Source organism: Pecten maximus, chromosome 13 (assembly GCF_902652985.1).
Source record: "Pecten maximus chromosome 13, xPecMax1.1, whole genome shotgun sequence".
NCBI lineage: Eukaryota > Metazoa > Mollusca > Bivalvia > Pectinida > Pectinidae > Pecten > Pecten maximus.
Genome location: NC_047027.1, coordinates 37,249,090 through 37,268,849, shown reverse-complemented (window position 1 = coordinate 37,268,849; position 19,760 = coordinate 37,249,090). Strand labels below are relative to the sequence as shown.

At 38.5% G+C, this 19,760-nt stretch overlaps 1 protein-coding gene across 2 annotated transcripts; it reads left to right on the top strand.

Annotated features, from left to right (window-relative positions):
• Window positions 1-102: 102 nt before the first annotated feature.
• On the top strand, window positions 103-16,482 carry LOC117340869 (vang-like protein 2). 2 transcript variants are annotated; one of them, XR_004535490.1, is made up of 5 exons: window positions 103-287; window positions 5,892-6,243; window positions 8,471-9,373; window positions 12,127-13,905; window positions 13,946-16,482. XR_004535490.1 is itself a non-coding variant. In XM_033902646.1 (4 exons), exons 2-4 carry the CDS (start codon window positions 5,949-5,951, stop codon window positions 12,552-12,554), a joined length of 1,626 nt encoding a protein of 541 aa, XP_033758537.1. In that variant the 5' UTR covers window positions 103-287; window positions 5,892-5,948; the 3' UTR covers window positions 12,555-16,482. The 2 variants fall into 2 exon arrangements, 1 of the variants encoding a protein (XP_033758537.1); XM_033902646.1 differs by having other exon boundaries at window positions 12,127-16,482.
• The last annotated feature ends 3,278 nt before the right edge of the window (window positions 16,483-19,760 follow it).

Below are 19,760 nucleotides of genomic sequence, written 5' to 3'. Positions count from 1 at the left end.
ACCTGGACTGATAATTATTTGGGAACTTTTGAGAACAGCTGGATACACGTGGAAGGAAACGATATCTAACACCATAGGTAATTCAAAGATTAGCAGTGGAGGGCGGTAAACATAACAGCGAATGAAAAGCTTGGCTGGGAATCAAAATGGACGACAGGACGAAATGAGATCTTGTTTTCGAGAATGGAGATTGATTCGTTGTTTAAACAGGAATGGACAATGACATGAACTACACTAGTCATTCTTGGACAATTTTAAAAGCTTTTATAAGTATTTAAACTTACGAGGTAGGTGTTTGTATGATCTATATATTTCAATTTACCGGTGAACTCCAAAGCTCTCGATCGGCTCTGCAGTTTACGTTTTACGTTTATTTTCAAATCTTTACTGTTGATTCTGAATCCCAATACAAAAGACCACCAGTGACCAGTACGACCTAAATTGGTTGATATTGCTGTTCGGTGTTTCTTGATAGTCTTTAATCGTGATGTCTTCATAAAAATGTAATGAAATTGGGTCAGACGGATCATTGACATGTTCTCGTTTGTTGTGTTGAGTCATCTGCCAATGCATTCAACACCGAACACGCATGTCGTATCTAGATCTTGCACCAAAAATTTGTTCTGAGAGGTTTTGAAGACGGAGTCTGTTTTGATGTAAACTGGAACCCGCCACAGTTTGAGACGGCCATGTAATTGATGCCTGGCTGTGGGGGCAATTAGTTCAGTACGTGCTTTGTTTAAATTGGGGTCGGGTCGCGCGCTTTTCACACGGTTCAGCGACAACAACCAAATAAGAATTGTTTTTAGTTACAGCGGCTGTGTGATTTAAGTTCGTTATGACCTTGATTAACGGGAAAAGGTTCACAATATAGGAACTATGCTTTAGTACAAGTCAGTGCATGTGTAATTTGCAAACCAGCAAATCAATAATAATTATTTATATTTATACTATAGCTAGTCTGCATAAATTAATCGGCTGATATGAATGCATGTGGATTGCAGTGCGCGCTGGACAAACACTTGTTGAAGACTTTGGATTTCTTTTTATTACTTCCTGGCAAATTCTCAGTCCACTTCAATTTTGTAAAATGTCAGTGTTTTAAGTTGCACAAAGAATTATCTGGCATGCAGGTACAAAAACTATAACAAACCAAATCTGATTTGATATCGATTAAGTTGTCCTACATTTGCCAATTAAATTTTGTTGTACAAAGGTGGAAGATCTTATCTTAAGAGACACAAAGAAACCCCTTAACAAATCATAACCTTGAGTAAGTTCAGTCGCGTTGTCAGAATCTGACAGCATATGATCAGTGATAATAGTAATATTGAAACAATGCACCAGGTTTAAAAAACATTTTCAGGTCCAACGTTTTTAAATGACTTGTAAACATGCTCAAAACCTGGCACAGAGATAGAATCTATTGCTTTAAGAACCAACAAAGATGGTTATTAAGATAATTCAATATTTTTTCATTTTAAAAATATCCTTATTGTGTCAAAGGTAAACATCAGACTGACTAGACAGTATTTGACTCACTGAAGAAATTTCATATTATAAATGTTTTGTAAAAAATATGACATTTTAGCATGATAAAACATTGTACAAATGCATGAATTATAAATAAAAATGTCAATTTTCAGTATGGATTAGTTGACACAATCCTCATATTAATGGAGCTCGAGGAGAAAGGAATTATTCCGAACCTCAGTTTCATCCAAACAATCAACTGGCCGTAAAATATTACTTTATAGACCCTGAAATAAAATCCTGAGACTTTGAAGTCATCAATCAAAAAATATGATCAATGAAGTCATCAATCAAAAAATATGATTGGAGATGAATATACTGCATGCTAAGTTCAGATCAGTCTGCTGGAAACTTTATTTTTTTTGCCTAAACATAACTCTTGGCCAAGTCCATCGGCTCTTAGGGATTCCCAGTGTCATAGCTATATATATCAGTGTACATGTATGAAAAGTTATCTATATAACAAAAAATAAGTAAATATATTTCAGGTTCTCAGTGATGCGACAGTAATATTTGTTGAATTCTTTTTTTTGCTGATCCAAATCCCCCCTCCCCCCTTTTTCAAATTCCTCGATCTGCGCCTGGGACTCAAATATGTGGTTGATTGGTAATATTGTAATTTTTCCTGATTTATCACGATCAGTAAAAAATTCAAACGTTTAAATTTCAGAATAGAAATATTAAAGGCACATTATAATATCATATGTCAGTTGTGACCAGATTCATTCATTAGTATTTTTAGATTTAAAGTTATATCTTTGAGTTTTTACAACAAAAATGACTGCTTTGTGCTATGGAGAATTTGCTCAGTTTGTTTGATACCTACATCAGAAAGCTAAATTCCGATTGTTACTGATAATATGATATGAATTACAACTCATGTTCTAATATATAGCCCAAGTTTCCTCTGGCCTTGACACCATGTCTGGTGTAGGGCCAGAGCACACTAATATAGCTATACTTTATATATGAAATGGTGGAATTCTTGGACACCAAACAGTGTCACGAAGATTTTGGTGCTGATAAAATCAAATCTTGGGTGACATAACACCTACCTATGTATATGTGATATTATTAACCCCAAAACATACATTAATTCCCATTTGAGTGTTCTATTCTGTACGTATATACCCTCGCTTTACTAAAACTACATGTTGATGTTTAAACATCCGCGAGTAGAGTAAATCTGGAAACAATGTTTTATTAATTGTTGAAACATTCATGTGTCTTTAGTAGTCGGACAACAGTGTGTACGTTTTCAATGATTAAATAAACAGGCAGTGTTTTAAGAACAATGGGGCGTTTAAAACTCCTTGAGATGGTAACCTGATTATCTGTGTGATCACTACAAAGACAGTAGATGTCAGGTGTGGTATGTAAACGGCACGGCACAAGTCTAACAGGTGTTCAGTGGACTTTGTAATAGTCGGGGCAGTGAGGTGTAACAGCAGTGATATCTTACACTGCTTATAATACAGGTAGTATGGAAGACTGGAGATAGAGGGTGTTTGGTGGTGGTGGGGAAGGGGCACTGATTTGTATATTACTACATTGCTGTAGGGAAGGGAAGAGGCTAACTTCATCAGGAAGAATGTGATAAGAGAGATACTTTGTACTGGGGAAAGATTTTAGTGTGTGGTGGGGTGTTAGATTTTAGTGTGTGGTGGGGTGTTGTTTGTTTATTCATCATAATGTACAGTATGGGTGGGGTTGGAGGAGACTGAGGTTATAGGTGTACTGTACATGTACAAATGTACTTGGGAAAGATGTTTTTGGTGTGGAAGTAGGGGGGGGGGGTGGATTTACACAGCATGGGTTGGGTTGGACCTGTCTGAGGTTATAGGTGTACTTTACTGTAGAAAGGTGTTTTTGGTGTGGGGGGGGGGGGGGGGGGGGGTGTGTTTACACGTACACAGTATGGATAGGGTTTTGGAGGGGACTCTCTGAGGTGATACAGGTGTACTGTACTAATGATGTTTTTGTGTGGTGTGGGGGGGGGGGGGGGGATTTACATATACACAGCATGGGTTTGGTTGGACCTGTCTGAGGTTATAGGTGTACTCTACTGTAGAAAGATGTTTTTGGTGTGGGGGGGGGGGGGGGGGGGGGGGGATTTTACACATACACAGCATGGGTAGGGTTGGAGGGGACTGTCTGAGGTGATACAGGTGTACTATACATGTATTGATGATGTTTTTGGTGTGGTAGGGGGGGGGGGGGATTTACACATACACAGCATGGGTGGGGTTGGAGGGGACTGTCTGAGGTGATATAGGTGTACATGTACTGTACTGATGGAAGTTTTTGGTGGGGAGGGGGTATTTATGTTACCTAGGTAGAATACACATGGCACAGCATGAGATGGGGTGGAGGGCTGTCTAGCTACCAATTCTGCTGTGCCTGGGGAAAGGTCTAGATCTGTGTATGAGGGTGGCTGCTGGTTTGGATGGTGGATATACATATGGCTGTTAGCAAGGTACAAAGCATAGTTATTACATGTGACTGTCTACCTATATAGCTAGTGTACATGTTAGAAATATAGATAATGCTTTATCTGATGACAAACTATTAAATTAGGGAAGAGGATATATGTCCTGCACTAGATAAATACTAATGCCAGTTTAATGTAGGACATAGGTTGTAGGACAACTGTTTTACCTACCGAGTATCTGTGTACCTTTGGAAGCATGTATATGTGTACATTGTCACTGGATTGCGTTAGCTATAGTGGTATATTTGATTTAGTATTAGGTAAAGTTAAAACAGTGCTCACATAAAGTCTTGGGGTAGATCTAAATATAGATTTTAAAAGTAATAAATTGTATTGCACTACATACACCTGGATACCTAAGAAATAAACAGTTAATTTTATTAAAAAAAATATATATTAATAAACTTGTGTGACTATGAATTTCATTATCATTGCAAATTAAATCTCATATCAGTTTAGGGAATCAAAGCAGTTATATATATCTATAGATCAATATCCCTGGCTTCAATTATTTTCTCGTGTTTAAACCTCTACATTTGAGCATTGGTGGTAATTATTAAACCCTACACTTAAATATTTATTATAAATATTTTGTAGTATACAACTTCAAGTGGGAGGTGCTAATGGTGTAAACCAGTATATAAACACGATGGTGTCACTGGGTCAGATTGAGGTGTGGGTGTCCTTTAGATTCACACCTAGTGTTAGTTATGACATACACCTCTCTTTGCCCCAGGCTACTGTTTTGACACCTCAACAGGTCTACCACACCCTGCCCTGTTAAACATACACAATGCCTCTTGTTAATTATTGGGAATCCTGGAAGTTGACATTTGAGTGCATTGTCTGACATGTTCAGTTGGTGTTTTTGATGACAGTTCAAAGGAAAGGATGTAAGAACAGATCTTAAGTGGTGTAACCTGCCCCCGGAGCATAATTTGTAAGTTGTGAACCAAAATTTTTGATAGATATTCAGTGGTTAGATTTCAAACCACTTTTGAAATGAAGATAATTAGGAGGTATACAAAAAACACCATTGGGTCATGGATCGGGACAGTCCAGCGCATGATATGTCTTAATGAAAACCTACAAACACAAATTATAATTGACAAGATAAAAAATGTCCAATTTCTTGCATTAATTGTATAAGTGGATGTCAGTGAATTATTTAGATATTGGACAGGTCAGTATTAATTCGCAAACTTTATAAAGTCATACAATGCATTTTTATTTCAGCTTAAAAATTTAGTTATGATTGACGTTTAGCATGCTACAATAGAGGTTGCACTTGGTATTTTTTAAAGGGTGTCCAATGTTCAAGTTAAATGACTTGCAGTCCGTCTGTATAAAAAATTAGTGGGGTTGATCTTTTTATTTTCTATGCTTCAAAAACTTTAAAAAGGCTGTAGGGACTGAGAAGACTTCAAAAAAACATCTGAGCAACTTGAATACCTGTTTCATCACAAATCCTATATATCTGATCTCTGAAGTATGCAACCAATAGATTATAAGATGTTTTCAAACCAAAGGTTAAAACTCATTTTTAGGAGACCCTCAAAAGTCTTTAAAATGTTCTGGGTGTAACTTGAAACTTTGCGAGTTTACTCAGAGATTGATAAAATGAGTGATTTTTTTGCTTCCTTTTACTGTTTTATTGGCAACATATCGCAGTCAAATACAAAATTCTTTCCTTAGCAAATAAATAGTTTCCAAAATGAAAGAAAAGTATGAGGGGATGAGTGGGATCTGAGGTAATCTTCCCAATTTCCAATATATTACTGACTTGTATTTTGCCATTTTATTCAGGCACAGGTTGTTGAAAGGATAGGTAGAAAAAGAATAATACTGAATTATTTACAAATTACAGGGAGAGTTTTACTGGCCTCTTGACCACTGGCCCCGCAGACCAAGCCAGTACCAAAGAATGGATGGGGCAGAGTCTGTACGGTCCGGCCGCAGTGACCGGTCCGAACGGTCACGACACAGTCACGGAAGTAGACATCACGGACACCACCGGCACCATGTTGGAAGACACAGCAGTCGGGGTTCTGAACGTAGTGGAATGAACAGGGACCGGGACAGAGATGACCGCTCAGTGACCATTAAGATGCCGGGCAATGTGTCGGAGTGTGAGGATAGACCACTGGGAGAGGAGAGGATTGAGGTCCAGATACTTCCTCAGGACGATAACTGGGGGGATAACACAACAGCCTATACAGGTACGTATACATCGGGGGAGGGGGGATAACACAACGGCCTATACAGTTATGTATACATTAGTGGGGGGGGGGGGGGGGGGATAACACAACAGCCTATACAGTTATGTATACATTAGTGGGGGCGGGGGGGGGGGGGGGGGGGGGGGGGGGGGGGGATAACACAACAGCCTATATAGGTACGTATACATCGGGGGGAGGGGGGCTAACACAACAGCCTATACAGGTATGTATACATCGGGGGGAGGGGGGGGGATAACACAACAGCCTATACAGGTACGTATACATCGGGGGGGGGGGGGGGAGGGGAGGAGATAAACACAACAGCCTATACAGGTACGTATACATCGGGGGGAGGGGGGATAACAACAGGCCTATACAGGTATGTGACGGGATAAACGGGGATGGGGGGGGATAACACAACAGCCTATACAAGGTACGTGACGGATAAACGGATGGGGGGGGGGAGGGGGATAACACAACAGCCTATTACAGGTACGTATACACTCGGGCTGGAGGGGGGATCACAAACAGCCTATACAGGTAGTGACGGGATAAACGGGGATGGGGAGGGGGATAACACAACAGCCTATACAGGTACGTATACATCGGGGGGAGGGGGGATAACACAACAGCCTATACAGGTACGTATACATCGGGGGGAGCGGGGATAACACAACAGCCTATACAGGTACGTATACATCGGGGGGAGGGGGGATAACAACAGCCTATACAGGTATGTGACGGGATAAACGGGGATGGGGGGGGATAACACAACAGCCTATACAGGTACGTGACGGGATAAACGGGGATGGGGGGGGGGATAACACAACAGCCTATACAGGTACATATACATCGGGGGGAGGGGGGATAACAACAGCCTATACAGGTATGTGACGGGGATGGGGGGGGATAACACAACAGCCTATACAGGTACGTGACGGGATAAACGGGGATGGGGGGGGGGGATAACACAACAGCCTATACAGGTACGTATACATCGGGGGGAGGGGGGATAACACAACAGCCTATACAGGTATGTGACGGGATAAACGGGGATGGGGGGGGGGGATAACACAACAGCCTATACAGGTACGTATACATCGGGGGGAGGGGAGATAACACAACAGCCTATACAGTTATGTATACATTAGTGGGGGGGGGGATAACACAACAGCCTATATAGGGTACGTATACATCGGGGGGGGGGGGGGATAACAACAGCCTATACAGGTACGTGACGGGATAAACGGGGATGGGGGGGGATAACAACAGCCTATACAGGTACGTGACGGGATAAACGGGGATGGGGGGGGGGGGGGATTAACACAACAGCCTATACAGGTACGTATACATCGGGGGGAGGGGGGATAACAACAGCCTATACAGGTACGTGACGGGATAAACGGGGATGGGGGGGGGGATAACACAACAGCCTATACAGGTACGTATACATCGGGGGGAGGGGGGCTAACACAACAGCCTATACAAGTACGTTGGGAGGGGGGATAACACAACAGCCTATACAGGTATGTTTTGGGGGGGGGATAATGCAACAGCCTATACAGGTACTTTGGGGGATAACACAACAGCCTATACAGGTATGTTAGGGGATAACGCAAAGCCTACTTCAGTGAGGGGTTGTTGTTAACACAACAGCCTATACAGGTACGTCGAGGGGATAACAAAGCCTACATTAGTGGTAAGGTTAACAAAACAACATACAATAGCTGGGGGGGGGGGGGGGGGGGGGGGGTTACAGGTAAGTGGAAGGGATAACACAAAACCTTCATCAGTGTGGGGGGGGGGGGGGGGGTTAACATAAGAGTCTTCATCAGAAAAGGGAGGCTTGGTTTAAATAAGTCTTTAGAAAAGAGAAAAGGGAGGGGTCAACACAAGAGCCTTTTTCTGAAAAGAAGGGCTTAGTTAACACAACAGCCCTTATCAGAAAAGTATGGCTTGGTTAAAACAACAGCTTATATATATACTACATGGGGGGGGGGGGGGCTACACATGTACAACAGCGTACTACTGTACATCAAGGGGGTAACAACAGCGTACATCAGCGAATTTGGAAAGGAGGAGGGTTAACACAACAACCTGGGGCATAGTAAATTGACAATGAGTAGGAAGTGAAGAAAATCAATGTTCCAAAGGAAAAGTTTGATATTAATTCCTCAAGCCAGGTTTGGATGTTTTCACCTGTTTTCTATACATGTCTGTTATACAGGTAATACTAGTGAGACTGGGTTCTCCATGGAGGACATCCGTAAGTTCAACACGAAGGAGAGTTTTGAGAGCAGCATCGGGATAGGCTGTGCCCGATATGTTGGAACAGCATTGGCAGGTGTACTCAGCATTGCCGGCTTCCTGTCACCAATTGCTATGATAATCCTACCTAAACTTCAAATCAACGGTTGGCAGACGCTGCCTTGTGATCCTGAGTGTGAAGGACTGTTGATCAGTTGTGCGTTTAAACTGCTGATATTGTTCCTCGGAACAGTGGCCTTATTTTTTCGCCAGCCCAAGGCGACGATGCCCCGTGTGTTTGTCTTTCGTGCTGTAGTTTTATTTCTTGTATTTGTTTTAACATTTGCATTCTGGTTGTTTTATGGCGTCCGGATCTTTAAAGAGCAGATGCCTGACTATTACAAGATTGTGCAGTTTTCTGTGTCGCTCGTTGATGCACTGTTGTTCATCCATTACATCGCTGTCATCTTGTTGGAAATTCGACAGCTTCAGCCCCAGTTTGTCATCAGAGTTACGCGGTCACCAGATGGGGAGAGTCGAACATATAACATAGGCTGTCTGAGCATACAGAGGGCTGCGGCTTGGGTACTGGAACAATACTATCGCGACTTCCCAGTCTACAACCCTTACTTGGAGATGGTTGCTAAGCGACCTTCCAAGGTGTCGGGACTTAAGTTCTACGAAGTTGACGGAAACACAACAAATAATCAGGGAAAGTCGCGAGCAATATTCGCTGCAGCGGCTCGTCGACGAGATGCCAGCCACAATGACCGCTTCTACGAGGACGTTGAATATGACCGCCGAGTGCGTAAACGTCGTGCTCGACTAATTGTGGCTGCGGAGGAAGCATTTACTCACATCAAGCGCATGCAAGATGATCAAGGTAAGTAATCATTGGAATCTGTGAAACCAGCCTTGCCTCTTGGCCATTTAAAACCTTATTTTGTCCAGATTTGTTTTAACAATTTTGGTAGAAGTTATTAAAACAAGGAGAAGGTCATAATTTATTCCTGTAAAAATCTGAATCAATTTGAAAAGGTCTTTTGTGTTTGAAAGTTTTCTATGGACAGCAAGAACATAATTATCTTTGATTTTACAAAATTTCATAAAAGACTAGACACATTATACAAAGCAGTTCTGAGACAGCTTTGGACAGGCTGGATCAAAGGGAACAATGAGATCAATGGGAAAGGGTAATTAATTAATTACTGAGAAAAGTTTGACAGATCTGTATTGAAAGTGAGATTTTAGTGGATATGAAACTAATCATATAAATAGATAGCAAGAAATTAAAGATGCTTTCTTTAGGAAAAGATAATTTTGAATAGATATAATGAGTACTGGTTTGATAAAGGTATTGAACATTATTTGACAGGGAAAGAACATAATTTTCAATTCATCGATTCATATATCTATTCGTTGGCCAAATATACACTAGTTTTCAGACTTAGAATTTTTGGGAAACTAGGCTATAAACATAGAGAATGATTTATTGTAATTCAATAATATATGGTTATATTGTAATATATAATTGCTTCACAACGTAAAATAAAGAACGCTGTTGATGTGTAAGTTTAATTACTGGACTGGGACATTTTTTTTAGGAAAATGTCAAAGTATTTTGTGAGCTGAGACTTATGAATCAATACAATGATGGAAAAATCTATATTAACCGACTGTAAAGTGACGATCATATCATTCCCTTTGTTTGTGATGACCTATCTAAACACCAGGACTATCTTAAGCTCTTAAAACACCAGCCCCTACTTCAAGAGAAAAATCATAATAACAAACAGACTTTACTAATTTTCCCATTAGGGGTTCTGAGAGTTGGAATCCCGCCTACAAAATTAGCCTGGCGAGATCAAAAGCCTGGAGGTTACAACAGCTAATAAAAGTTTATCAACCGAGCTGTATCCTATATGTGATGCCACACTGTAGACGGAGGTGTTTATTGTCAGAATTACATTCTGTATCTGAAGAGAAAATCTAGGGATTGTCCCGCAAATAGACAAAGGATTTTGGTCCGTTACATTAACTAGTCTAGCTTATCATTTGTGTACATCCATTCTTATAAGGTAGGCATGTTTAAAAAATTGGATCCCAAACAAGCAAGAATATGTTATATGAGATAAGCCATAGAGGGTTATGTGTTGTTTCTACAGCATGATAATATTGGTATATGGGAAAACAAACATTTCCAGAAAATAGCCTGATAAATAGGAAGTTCTAGATTTGTTTGTATAAGAACTGGTATTAGCGGTATATATGTCCAGCAAAAAAACATGTAAACCAAACTACTATCAGTATCTAGTTTCCAGATTAAAAGGATTTTTTTTTTATCTATATCAGAACATTTTATTGATTAAGCGTTTTTAAGTTTGGAAACAAAAATTACAAAAATAAACATTTTCTTTTCACGGACAAAAATTTATATCATAACATATTGATTTTAAATGAATTAAAAACATTGTCAGCATTCAGTTGATTGCAATGTAATGTGCACATATATATACCATGCATTAAATTTAAATACTCATATTGTCCTTGATTATATATATATCTGTATACTTTAAAATTTCAATAAATATGTACATATGCATATCTTTTTTTGAAAAATTGAATTTTTTTTTTTTTAAAATATGGAACATTCCATAACCATAATCAGTGCTTTTTAAGTAGCTACTTTTTATTTATATTTAACCTGTGTGGGACCCCTCAACTTATGATATTGCCAAAACATTCCAGGTAAAACATCCCTCAGTAGTTAAATGTGTTAACCTCAGTGGGGGGCCCCAGATGGGAGCTGGAACCTGGAGGTCACATCTGGCACTCACCCAGTGGAGGCACATTACAAATAATTGTAAACCAGCCTCATCTAATCAGTTCCTTCCATGTTTTATAAACGCTAGTATTTTTGTAACAGTTTAGTAGACAATGTAACATAATGTATTTTTGTAGCAGATCTCTAGACAGTGTTCCATGTGTTTTATGGTCATGGTACAGGGCTTTTCCCGGGGCCGATTTGGGGCCGAATTCCCCACGGCAAAATTGGATTTTTTTCCCAATCCGACCAGTTAAAATTCACAATCGAATGAACTATAAAAAAATTATGTCTTTAAATGTTTTATTGGTTATTCTGGCCTGATAAAGGGAGATAATCTTCGTTCTATTGGTTATTCTGGCCTGATAAAGGGAGATAATGCTCTAGAGTCTAAATAAATATAGCATAGATCCATATTTGTGTCTACTTGTCATTTTTACCATATGCATTATGTCCATTTTTTCCAATTTATCTGTTGCCGCGCATTTTTACCCATTCCCAAAGTAGTGAAAAAAAGCCCTGTGGTATTATATATATCAACAATTTTAAAAAAGCCTCTGAATGAATCTGATGTAGAAGTCATTATCTTTATAATCCCAGAGGTCTGGTGTAGATATACTAATATCACTCACTTATCATCTCTTCATTGGGAAATTATCATGACAAAAATTACCCCCATCAATAATAAAGAGCGTTTCTTCATTTTGTACATGTATACACAGATAAACTGCTGAAGATGATTAACTTGTGGTGTTTGACAAGAACTTGTCATTCCATTGTGTTAATATAAATTAAATATCTGCTGTTTCCAGGTGCTCCAGTTCCGATGGATCCAAAGGAGGCTGCCCATGCTGTGTTTCCGTCTATGGCTCGGGCTTTACAGAAGTATCTGCGAATCACTCGACAACAGCCCCGCTACACGATGGACGCAGTGTTGGACCATCTGGCCGTGTGCGTGGGCCATGACGTGAGCCCCAGGGCGTTTATTGAGCGCTACCTGACACAGGGCCCAGTTATTATGGACGATCACAACTATCGCCCCATTCAGAAGTGGGTCTTGGTATGTGACCAGCTTCTTACTAGGGAGATGGAACACGATACAGTTTTCCAACTCCGACAGAACGAGGTGTCGCTGCTCGTCAATGTGAAACGTATTCCTCATTTTAATCTTACAGAAGAAGTCATTGATCCAAAAAATAACAAATTTGTATTGAGACTTAACTCGGAGACGTCTGTGTAGGTTACACTGTGTGTGAATATGGAGACTCACAAACAATGTCACTGGAACATCGTACCCATCACTGCGCGTGAATATGGAGACTCACAAAAACGATGTCACTCGTACATCGTACCCATCACTGCGCGTGAATATGGAGACTCACAAACGATGTAACTGGTACATCGTACCCATCACTATTTGGTTCCGACTTTGTAGATATGAACAATTTCGTAGATTTATGTTTGGGAACCAGAGTTTTCATCAGGGGAAACCTAGTGTTTAAACCAGTTTTGGGAGGTTAATCCAAGTCCACTATATTGAGATTTGTATGACTTCTTTTTGAAAACCAAGCATAGAAAATATATCTCAATGGTGTTTGTCCAGGGTTAGGAATCTCAAAATCAGTCCAAAGGTTGAGGAAACGGACAAAACGTTATCAGGTTGTGTAACATTAACTGGACTGATCCTTAAGGACATTAAAATAAAAAAGACTGATGGAGAGAAAAAATTAGCTCCTGAATATTATTTCGGTGAAGAGGCAATTTTTTTTTTCTAGATTAACAATGCAATGTAACAAACTAGATGAATTTTGTAAATGTTCAGATTTTTCCAGCAATACAAATGCCTACATTGAAGAAATCCTGACTTTATAGCATTGATTTCACAATCCCTAGAGGAAATGCTGTGTATATGATTCAAAGTTGTGATTTGATCTTGTTCTGTAGAAGTGAATATTTTCAAGAACACAAATTGGTGCATTCAAATTGTTGATGGACCATTTTACATCTGGAAGTGTCCGTGCAAATATTTCTAAAGCATTCTATTGGATGCCTTAAGAGAGCTGTTACATTGAAATGAAATGCTGCGAGGAAAATTTATGAAATTGCAAATCAAAGCTACAAAAAATTATTCAATAAATTGTTTCCGATATTTACACAGTATAAAAAGTACCGTAGTCGACAACAGGGGAAGTAATGCATTGATATTATTTTTAAGCTTGAAAAAATCTGTCATGGAAGGAGGTTTTAAAAAGATATCATTTGATCTTGAAGCTAGGGGGATTTATAGATATACATTTATGTATGTAGATGTATAATGTGCCATAAAGTTATAAAGTATTGTCATACAGTGTCTTCATATAGGACATGGTCATTGTTAAAATCAAAAGGTTTATCATAATACACATAATAAAATCATCATTGTTATTTAAACACATCACTTACCATTGCCTCAGGATCATATATCTGATTTTTTTTGCCAGATCATCACATTGGATTCATATATCAGATTGAAAATTAATTATTTTAATTTTACAAGATGTTTTTTCAAAGTGGAAAGATTGTCATTTCCAGAAAATTAAGGGTCAGTGAACGTCGTTCCTAAAATCAGTGTCACATATACATAGTATAGAGGTTTTAATCGTTTTCACTTTGAGAGAATTTGCTTTGGTGCATGTATTTAAAGATTAGCTTTAAACGGAGGGAGAGCCATGTATGTGTGAATATGTAAAAAGAATCTCCAGTGTACATAGCGTGTCATGGATCACCAACCGAGCATAGCCAATAAATGTGTTGTCAAAGTGATAGTATATCGTGTGATCTGCCAACCATGTTATCAGTTTTACTGTTCGTGAGATGTACATATAGCGTTGTGTGTAGATTTAAAGTGTAAGAAACACATGAATTAGTTTAATATACATTTTACCACATTTGAAACTTTTTATAGTAGAAAAAAATCTTTTGTACTCAATATTTCAAGTAGAATTTAATGAATAATAATTTAATATGTTCCAATAATTTATTTTGCTTTTGCCTTTTGTAGATAATAACACATGTGAACTACAATATTACCTTATATACCTGTCCATTGTGTGCAGAATAACCTGTGTATATTTGAATTATGTGCGTGAGGACTAATGGGAGGAATTCTGTTCGGCCTCGGATGTATTGTAAAATTGTAATCTTGCAGCAAATCTTTTGATTTATATATATTTTTTACATCTCTACAATACAAGCTGATCAAATGCACGATTCTGCACATTTTCATTTATTTTCAATTTTTTTGTTTTTTTTTAAATTTTTGTTAAGTATGTGGTGATTCCAAGTTTCAAGCTATTGTGCTACACAATGCATCAATTACCAATTCTGTGTCAGGAAAGAAATATAAGATATTCTTAATTGTCAAATATAGACTGAGTAATTAGCAGGCATCGACAAAAGTCCTTCAGTAAATTGATTACATTTATATATGTCCGTATGTATTGAATGTTATTAAACAACTGTATGTTCAAACTGATAGATAATCAAAGTTAAAAAGATATATTTTCATCCAGAGAAGTGTTAAAACTAATAATGTGGAGTCAAAATTAGATTCTCATAATCAAGGTTCAAGTGGAAGCGAAATCTTTACAACTCAGTACAAAGTTTATACTCAAAAATCTGATTGATAGACAATTGTTTCTACTTGAATATACACAAAAACTGTCGACACATTGGAAGGTACACAAAAATTGGTGACATGTTTGAAATGTACACAAGAATTGATGACATGTTTGAAATGAACACAAGAATTGATGACATGTTTGAAATGTACACAAGAATTGGTAACATATCAAAAGTTACACAAGGATCATCGACATATTTGAATGGTGCACATAAGATGAAGACAGATTGGAAAGTCTAGAAAGGTACACAAGACTTGATGACACAATTGAAAATGTACACAAGACTTGATGACAGATTGAAAAATGTGCACAATATTTTGATGACACAATGTAAATGTACACAAGAATTTTGAAATATTTGGACTGAGAGTGACTGAACATAGGTATGTACAAGGAATCCTCTATAACAATGAAATAAGTTGATAACTATTAGTGGAAGGGATATTACTCTAATCAAAATGTAGTGTAGAAATAGATTCATTTTATAAGGGAGATAAGTATAGGTAACTGATTTTGTATTTAATATTTTTCAGGTGTAGTAGGAACTAGTTAGCACACTGTATCAGATTTATAAAAAGATGATAAAACATCAAAAACCTTTGAATTAGTTTAGCAGATAATACCTGGGAGAAGTAAGGAGTCATTTATTACAATAAATACTTAATTCACGAAAAAATTTCACTCAAGTTAGACCATGGTAGTGTTACTCATAAGCATTATTTTGTATACTTACAATAGGTTTACCACCTCCACTATGATCAAATCATTCATACCATTACATACACTCATTTCTATTAAACTATTCTGCATTATTGTAGAAGCATTTGACAATTTTTGTCGCAAAGAAATTTTTGATCTCAAAAGTTGCAATTTCATTTTCTTTCATAATAAGTTTTCTAAAGTTTGTCATATATTTTTTTTCACGGATCATATCGTACATGGTTGTGATAAGGATCCATCCGAATCTCCGATGGTCCCGGTGCTTTTACGGACCAAGGGAGATAGCCTCAGTTTGGTTGTAAAAAGCAATACTTTTTATGTGTGTACTGTTTAGTGCTAATTGATATATCTGTACTTTCCAAGAAATCCTGTAAGTAAGTGATGTTTGGAGATGATGATGTGTTTTGTGGACAAATAAATAACAGCATTCTAATACATGTATCACCAGGCCTGCTGTCTATATTCTATGCAAACAACTTCTCTCAATATCATATATCTCATCTCTACGTAAATCATTTAGCTCTCATTTCAATGTTGAGATCATGATTGAAATGTTTCCTGTGGAATTCACTATAATCATCTCAGCAGGGCTGGTTTTGTTTATCGCTGTCTTGTATATTGGTTGGACCAGAGTTGTTGGTTTATAAAATAAGAACAGACTTCGTGATTGTATGTTGCTTCCAGACAAGCTGTCTAAAGTGAAGATTTTCAAGTCTTGTCATGATATCTTCAGGTCCATCAAGGTTTAAGTCTGAAAAGGTTGAGGATTTAAAAAAAAAAAAAAAAGACGAACCAATTTTTCGGCATAAGAGAACAGGTCCCAGCAGTGTAAACAATCTATTGTGTAAGTTAGTACAAAACCGAAACCAGATTAAATTTTGTCCATTTTACTATTCGAAACATGTCAGAAATTCAATCTTGTATAGCATTCATCCTGTGCTCGTTAATAAACTCACTCATATCTTCATTAGAAATCTTACGGATGCTTTGTCATTGTCTTGTATAAAACCCTTTCCTGCTTTGAGTTAATAATAAATTATTTAGCCTGTGTGCTTTTGCAGGATAAAAACAGTATTATAATCTTCATCTAAATGTTGTCTGCAATTAATGGTGTACAGAGCCAAAACGTCCAATCAAAGCCAAATATCAATAGGACAGGGCCTCTTTGGAGTAGCTTTGTTATGTTAGGAAAAGTATTGTCCTTCATAATCATCTTCGCATGTTTTTTTGGCCTTAAAACTGTGTTGTGATTGGTCAATGTATCATCAGGTGACCTAAATAATTTGTTGTGATTGGCTGCCTTGATAAGACAGTCACAGGCCCCATTTATTCGATCATTGTCATGCTTAAGTATCAATTTTGTGTTCCAACTAATTTTCTTGTGCAACTCTCTAAAATCTGAACATCTCAGTCAAAAAGGGTGTCTAGATGTTGAAAAAATACCAAAGTTTCTCCAAAGATGTTTTGCATTGTTTAATTGGAAAATAGTTTTTATCACGACCAAGATTCTTGCTTGAACACAAAATCAAAATTTTGAGCATGAGAATGATTACATGAATGTGGCCCGGATATTAATGTTGTAATCCTACATTGAACCCTTTAAACAGTATGTACATTGTAGTAGTATATTATTGTATTGTATAAATGTTGAGAAAAACATCGTTTATTAAACTTACAACCTTTTTTTATACAAAACTTTTTTGTTATTTGTTGTTACAAAGATCTGATGAAGTTTCAAACCCATCCGAAGAGAAAAAATTATGGTCCCCAAGTGTTGCTAATGAGCTGGGGATCACAAAGGGATTTTGTCCCGTTTGAAGATGATTGATGTAAATTGAACAAATTTTAACTATAGGCAAATTTTTTGGGCGGGCACATATGGTGTCCGGACCATATCTCCAATACTACTCGACCAAGGCTCCATACTTGACACAAATATACATCTTGATGAACCGGAGTGTCGCATACCAAAATCATGCCCCTTACCCCCGTATTTGCGGAGTTATTCCCCTTTGATGATTTTACTTTTCCGGACCATAACTCCAGTACTACTCAACCCAGGCTCTCCATACATATTGATGAGCCGGAGTGTCGCATACCAAAATCATGCCCCTTACCCCCTTATTTGTGGAGTTATTCCCCTTTGATGATTTTACTTGGGGCACATATGGTGTCCGGACCATATCTCCAGTATTACTCGACCCAGGCTCTCCATACTTGACACAAATATACATCTTGATGAGCCGGAGTGTCGCATACCAAAATCATGCTCCTTACCCCCGTATTTGCGGAGTTATTCCCCTTTGATGATTTTACTTGTCCAGACCATAACTCCAGTACTACTCAACCCAGGCTCTCCATACATATTGATGAGCCGGAGTGTCGCATACCAAAATCATGCCCCTTGCCCCCGTATCTCCAGTACTGCTCGACCCAGGCTCCATACTTGACACAAATATACATCTTGATGAGCCGGAGTGTCGCATACCAAAATCATGCCCCTTACCCCCCGTATTTGCGGAGTTATTCCCCTTTGATGATTTTACTTGTCCAGACCATATCTCCAGTACTACTCGACCCAGGCTCCATACTTGACACAAATATACATCTTGATGAGCCGGAGTGTCGCATACCAAAATCATGCCCCTTACCCCCGTATTTGCGGAGTTATTCCCCTTTGATGATTTTACTTGTCCAGACCATATCTCCAGTACTACTCAACCCAGGCTCTCCATACATATTGATGAGCCGGAGTGTCGCATACCAAAATCATGCCCCTTACCCCCTTATTTGTGGAGTTATTCCCCTTTGATGATTTTACTTGGGGCACATATGGTGTCCGGACCATATCTCCAGTATTACTCGACCCAGGCTCTCCATACTTGACACAAATATACATCTTGATGAGCCGGAGTGTCGCATACCAAAATCATGCCCCTTACCCCCGTATTTGCGGAGTTATTCCCCTTTGATGATTTTACTTGTCCAGACCATAACTCCAGTACTACTCAACCCAGGCTCTCCATACATATTGATGAGCCGGAGTGTCGCATACCAAAATCATGCCCCTTGCCCCCGTATCTCCAGTACTGCTCGACCCAGGCTCCATACTTGACACAAATATACATCTTGATGAGCCGGAGTGTCGCATACCAAAATCATGCCCCTTACCCCCGTATTTGCGGAGTTATTCCCCTTTGATGATTTTACTTGTCCAGACCATATCTCCAGTACTACTCGACCCAGGCTCTCCATACTTGACACAAATATACATCTTGATGAGCCGGAGTGTCGCATACCAAAATCATGCCCCTTACTCCCTTATTTGTGGAGTTATTCCCCTTTGATGATTTTACTTCGGGCACAAATGGTGTTGAGCTCTCCATACTTAACACAAATATACATCTAGATGAGGCGGAGTGTCACATACCAAAATTATGCCCCTTACCCCCTTATTAGCGGAGTTATTGCCCTTTGATGATTTTACTTATCCGGACCATAACTTCAATACTACCCGACCCAGGCTCTGTTTATTCTGTATATAAACATGTGTACTAATTTTTGTGTTGTGTGTCTAAATCAAGGTTTCCCATATTTGCTACATATATACATCTCATCATTTAAAGTTGCCCTTCGGTTTCAACTACACACCATTATGTGTATCAATATCTCCTTCCAACTTTCCAACAATGATACTTCATTTTAAAGCATTACAACCTGTGAAACTACCCCCTTCCAAGTGTCAAATATTGCAGCGGGCGTATGTTGTGTCCCTCCAACGGGCCCTTGTTTTTAATGTACATGTACCTTATAAACTGGACCTCGGTCTTCGCTCTAACCACAGGTGTTCGACTCGTTTTATATAATAATAACATATATATAAGAGTACATATAAATAAGACCTATTTTATTGTATAAAACGAGTCGGGCGACTGTGCTCTTACTGAAGATCACTTGTGAGGTGTGCTAAGGAGAGGAAAATCTAACAACCTGGTAGCATTTACCTCTCTTTGTTGGCTCACCTTCATCAAATGATGGGCTATTTAAATCGCCCTGTGTCAGTG

Excerpts from the sequence above, each read along its gene's own strand:
- LOC117340869 (XM_033902646.1), top strand. The coding sequence starts at position 5,949 with ATGGATGGGGCAGAGTCTGTACGGTCCGGCCGCAGTGACCGGTCCGAA. Across the intron at positions 6,244-8,470 it reads TAACACAACAGCCTATACAG|GTAATACTAGTGAGACTGGG; the intron begins GTACGTATACAT and ends TCTGTTATACAG. Across the intron at positions 9,374-12,126 it reads GCGCATGCAAGATGATCAAG|GTGCTCCAGTTCCGATGGAT; the intron begins GTAAGTAATCAT and ends TGCTGTTTCCAG.